This window comes from Salvelinus namaycush, chromosome 23 (assembly GCF_016432855.1).
Source record: "Salvelinus namaycush isolate Seneca chromosome 23, SaNama_1.0, whole genome shotgun sequence".
Classification (NCBI taxonomy): Eukaryota; Metazoa; Chordata; class Actinopteri; order Salmoniformes; family Salmonidae; genus Salvelinus; species Salvelinus namaycush.
In genome coordinates this window covers 6652284-6656632 of record NC_052329.1, presented here as the reverse complement: position 1 = coordinate 6656632, position 4349 = coordinate 6652284, and the positions used below count along the sequence as shown (strand labels likewise).

At 50.0% G+C, this 4349-nt stretch overlaps 2 protein-coding genes across 2 annotated transcripts; both read right to left on the bottom strand.

Annotated features, from left to right (window-relative positions):
* Positions 1–500: 500 nt before the first annotated feature.
* Positions 501–1651, bottom strand: LOC120018710 (integumentary mucin C.1-like; the record flags this gene model as incomplete). The annotated part of the gene is made up of 3 exons (XM_038961911.1): positions 501–522; positions 1071–1322; positions 1428–1651. Coding segments are annotated over 3 exons (498 nt in total), but the record flags the coding sequence as incomplete, so codon positions are not given.
* A 1214-nt stretch (positions 1652–2865) lies between these two features.
* On the bottom strand, positions 2866–4035 carry LOC120018709 (vegetative cell wall protein gp1-like; the record flags this gene model as incomplete). Its single annotated transcript, XM_038961910.1, has 2 exons — positions 2866–3785; positions 3921–4035. Coding segments are annotated over 2 exons (1035 nt in total), but the record flags the coding sequence as incomplete, so codon positions are not given.
* Positions 4036–4349: the final 314 nt, after the last annotated feature.

Here is a 4349-nt window from a genome sequence, read left to right as displayed (position 1 = left end):
GTGGTTGTTGTGGTTGTGGTTGTTGTGGTGGTTGTTGTGGTGGTTGTTGTTGTTGTTGTGGTGGTTGTTGTTGTTGTGTGTTGTTGTGGTGGTTGTTGTTGTGGTGGTTGTTGTGGTTGTGTTGTTGTTGTGGTTGTTGTGGTTGTTGTGGTTGTTGTTGTTGGTTGTTGTGGTTGTTGTTGTAGTGGTTGTGGTGTTGTGTGGTTGTTATTGATGTTGTGGTTGTTGTGGTGGTTGTGTTGTTGTGGTGTTTTGGTGGTGGTTGTTGTGGTGTTGTGGTGGTGGTGGTTGTTGTGGCTGTTGTTGTGGTTGTTGTTGTTGTTGTTGTTGTAGTGGTTGTTGTGGTTGTGGTTGTTGTTGTGGTTGTTGTTGATGGTTGTTGTGGTGGGTTGTGGTTGTTTGATGTTGTTGTGGTTGTGTTGTGATTGTTGTTGTGGTTGTTGTTGTTGTTGTGGTGGTTAATGTTGTTGTTGTTGTGGTGGCTGTGGTTGTGGTTGTGGTTGTTGTGGTGGTTGTTGTGGTTGTTGTTGTGGTTGTGGTTGTTGTTGTGGTTGTGGTTGTTGTTGTTGTGGTGGTTGTGTGGTGGTTGTTGTGGTTGTTGTTGTTGTGGTTGGGTTGTGGTTGTTGTGGTTGTTGTTGTGGTTGTTGTTGTGGTGTTGTTGTGGTTGTTGTTGTGTGTTGTTGTGGTTGTTGTTGTGTGGTTGTTGTTGTGGTTGTTGTGGTTGTTGTTGTGTTGTTGTGTTGTTGTTGTTGTTGTGGTTGTTGTTGTTGTTGTGTGGTTGTTGTTGTTGTGTGGTTGTTGTTGTGGTTGTTGTTGTGGTTGTTGTTGTGGTTGTTGTGGTGGTTGTTGTTGTGGTTGTTGTTGTGGTTGTTGTAGTTGTTGTTGTGGTGGTGGTTATTGTTGTGGTGGTTGTTGTTGTGGTTATTGTTGTGGTGGTTGTTGTTGTGGTTGTTGTTGTGGTTGTTGTTGTGGTTGTTGTTGTGGTTGTTGTTGTGGTGGTGGTTGTTGATTGTTGTGGTTGTTGTTGTGTGGTGGTTGTGTTGTTGTTGTTGTGGTTGTTGTTGTGGTTGTTGTTGTGGTTGTTGTTGTGGTTGTTGTTGTTGTGGTTGTTGTTGTTGTGGTTGTTGTGGTTGTGGTGGTGGTTGTTGTTGTAGTGGTTGTGGTTGTTGTAGTTGTTGTTGTTGTTGTTGTGGTTGTTGTTGTGGTTGTTGTGGTGGTTGTTGTGGTTGTTGTTGTGGTTGTTGTTGTGGTTGTTGTTGTGGTTGTTGTGGTGGTGGTGGGGGTGTTGTTGTAGTGGTTTGGTTGTGGTGGTGTTGTTGTGTTGTGTTGTTGGTTGTTGTGGTTTTGTTGTTGGTTGTTGTGGTGTGGTGGGGGTTGTGTTGTAGTGGTTGTGGTTGTTGTGGTTGTTGTTGTTGTTGTGGTTGTTGTGGTTGTTGGGTTGTTGTTGTTGTGTGGTTGTGGTTGTTGTGGTTGTTGTTGTTGTGTTGGGTTGTGTGGTGGTGGTGGGGGTTGTTGTGTTGTGGTTGTTGTTGTTGTGGTTGTTGTTGTTGTAGTGGTTGTGGTTGTTGTTGTTGTGGTTGTTGTTGTTGTTGTAGTGGTTGTGGTTGTTGTGGTGGTGGTGGGGGTTGTTGTTGTAGTGGTTGTGGTTGTTGTTGTGGTGGTTGTTTTTGTTGTTCTGGGAGGTAAGGCAATAAATAGGCCTTAGCGGCGAAATAATTACAATATAGCAATTAAACACTGGAGTGATAGACGTGCAGAAGATGAGTGTGCAAGTAGAGATACTCGGGTGCAAAGGAGCAAAATAAATCAAATAAATAACAGTATGGGGGATGAGGTAGTTGGATGGCCTATTTACAGATGGGCTATGTACAGATGCAGTGATCTGTGAGCTGCTCTGACAGCTGGTGCTTAAAGTTAGTGAGGGAGATATGAGTCTCCAGCTTCAGTGATTTTTGCAGTTCGTTCAGTCATGGCAGCAGAGAACTGGAAGGAAAGGCGGGACAAAGTAGGAATGGCTTTGGGGGTGACCAGTGAGATATACCGCTGGAGCGCATGCTATGGTGGGTGTTGCTATGGTGACCAGTGAGCTGAGATAAGGCGGGCTTTACCTAGCAAAGACTTATAGATGACCTGGAGCAGTGGGTTGGCGACGAATATATGTAGCGAGGACCAGCCAACAAGAGCATACAGGTCGCAGTGGTGGGTAGTATATGGCGCTTTGGTGACAAAACGGATGGCACTGTGATAGACTGCATCCAATTTGCTGAGTAGAGTGTTGGAGGCTATTTTGTAAATGGTTGTGGTTGTGGTGGCTGTGGTTGTGGTGGTTGTGGTTGTGGTGGTTGTGGTGGTTGTGGTTGTGGTTGTGGTGGTTGTGGTGGCTGTGGTTGTGGTGGTTGTGGTTGTGGTGGTTGTGGTTGTGGTGGTTGTGGTTGTGGTGGCTGTGGTTGTGGTGGTTGTGGTGGTTGTGGTGGTGTGGGGTGTGGTTGTGGTGGTTGTTGTGGTGGTTGTGGTTGTGGTGGTTGTGGTGGTGGTGGTGGTTGTGGTTGTGGTGGTTGTGGTTGTGGTGGCTGTGGTTGTTGTGGTTGTGGTTGTGGTTGTGGTGGTTGTGGTTGTGGTTGTGGTGGTGGCTGTGGTTGTGGTGGTTGTGGTTGTGGTTGTGGTGGTTGTGGTTGTGGTGGTTGTGGTTGTGGTGTGTGGTGGTTGTGGTGGGTGGTTGTGGTGGTGGTGGTTGTGGTGGTTGTGGTTGTGGTTGTGGTGGTGTGGTGGTGTGGTGGTGGTTGTGGTGGTTGTGGTTGTGGTGGTGGTTGTGGTGGTTGTGGTGGTTGTGGTTGTGGTGGTTGTGGTGGTTGTGGTGGTTGTGGTTGTGGTGGTTGTGGTGGCTGTGGTTGTGGTTGTGGTGGCTGTGGTGGTTGTGGTGGTTGTGGTTGTGGTGGTTGTGGTTGTGGTTGTGGTGGTTGTGGTGGCTGTGGTTGTTGTGGTTGTGGTTGTGGTGGTTGTGGTGGTTGTGGTTGTGGTTGTGGTGGTTGTGGTGGTTGTGGTGGTGGTGGTTGTGGTGGTTGTGGTTGTGGTGGCTGTGGTGGTTGTGGTGGTTGTGGTGGCTGTGGTTGTGGTTGTGGTGGTTGTGGTTGTGGTGGTTGTGGTTGTGGTGGTTGTGGTGGCTGTGGTTGTGGTGGTTGGGTGGGTGGTGGTTGTGGTGGTTGTTGTGGCTGTGGTTGTGGTGGTTGTGGTGGTGGTGGCTGTGGTGGCTGTGGTGGTTGTGGTGGCTGTGGTTGTGGTGGCTGTGGTGGTTGTGGTGGTTGTGGTTGTGGTGGTTGTGGTGGTTGTGGTGGCTGTGGTGGCTGTGGTGGTTGTGGTGGCTGTGGTGGTTGTGGTGGTTGTGGTGGTGGTGGTTGTGGTGGTTGTGGTGGTTGTGGTGGTTGTGGTGGTTGTGGTGGCTGTGGTTGTGGTTGTGGTGGTTGTGGTTGTGGTTGTGGTGGCTGTGGTTGTGGTGGTTGTGGTGGTTGTGGTGGCTGTGGTTGTGGTGGTGGTGGCTGTGGTTGTGGTGGTTGTGGTTGTGGTGGCTGTGGTTGTGGTGGTTGTGGTGGTTGTGGTTGTGGTGGTTGTGGTGGCTGTGGTTGTGGCTGTGGTTGTGGTGGTTGTGGTTGTGGTGGCTGTGGTGGCTGTGGTTGTGGCTGTGGTTGTGGTGGTTGTGGTTGTGGTGGTTGTGGTGGTGGTGGTTGTGGTGGTTGTGGTTGTGGTGGTTGTGGTGGCTGTGGTGGTGGTTGTGGTGGTTGTGGTGTGGTGGTTGTGGTTGGGTGGCTGTGTGGTGGTGGGGTGGTTTGTGGTGGTTGTGGTGGTTGTGGTGGCTGTGGTTGTGGTGGTTGTGGTTGTGGTGGTTGTGGTTGTGGTGGCTGTGGTGGTTGTGGTGGTTGTGGTTGTTGTGGTTGTGGTTGTGGTGGTTGTGGTGGCTGTGGTGGTGGTTGTGGTTGTGGTGGTTGTGGTGGTGGTGGCTGTGGTGGTGGTTGTGGTGGTGGTTGTGGTGGTTGTGGTTGTGGTTGTGGTGGTTGTGGTTGTGGTTGTGGTTGTGGTGGTGGTTGTGGTGGTTGTGGTTGTGGTGGTTGTGGTGGTTGTGGTTGTGGTTGTGGTTGTTGTGGTTGTGGTGGCTGTGGTTGTTGTGTGCATCATGAGATGACTTCAGAAGTGTCCAGATAGATTTAACTCGTATCGACAATCTTGCCCACTCTTGAGACTGATGCCCTATACACGGGGGGATGGAGGGAGAAAGAGAGGGATGGAGTAGGGGGATGGAGGGAGAAAGAGAGGGATAGAGGGAGAAAGAGGGATGGACGAGGAGATGGAGGGAGAA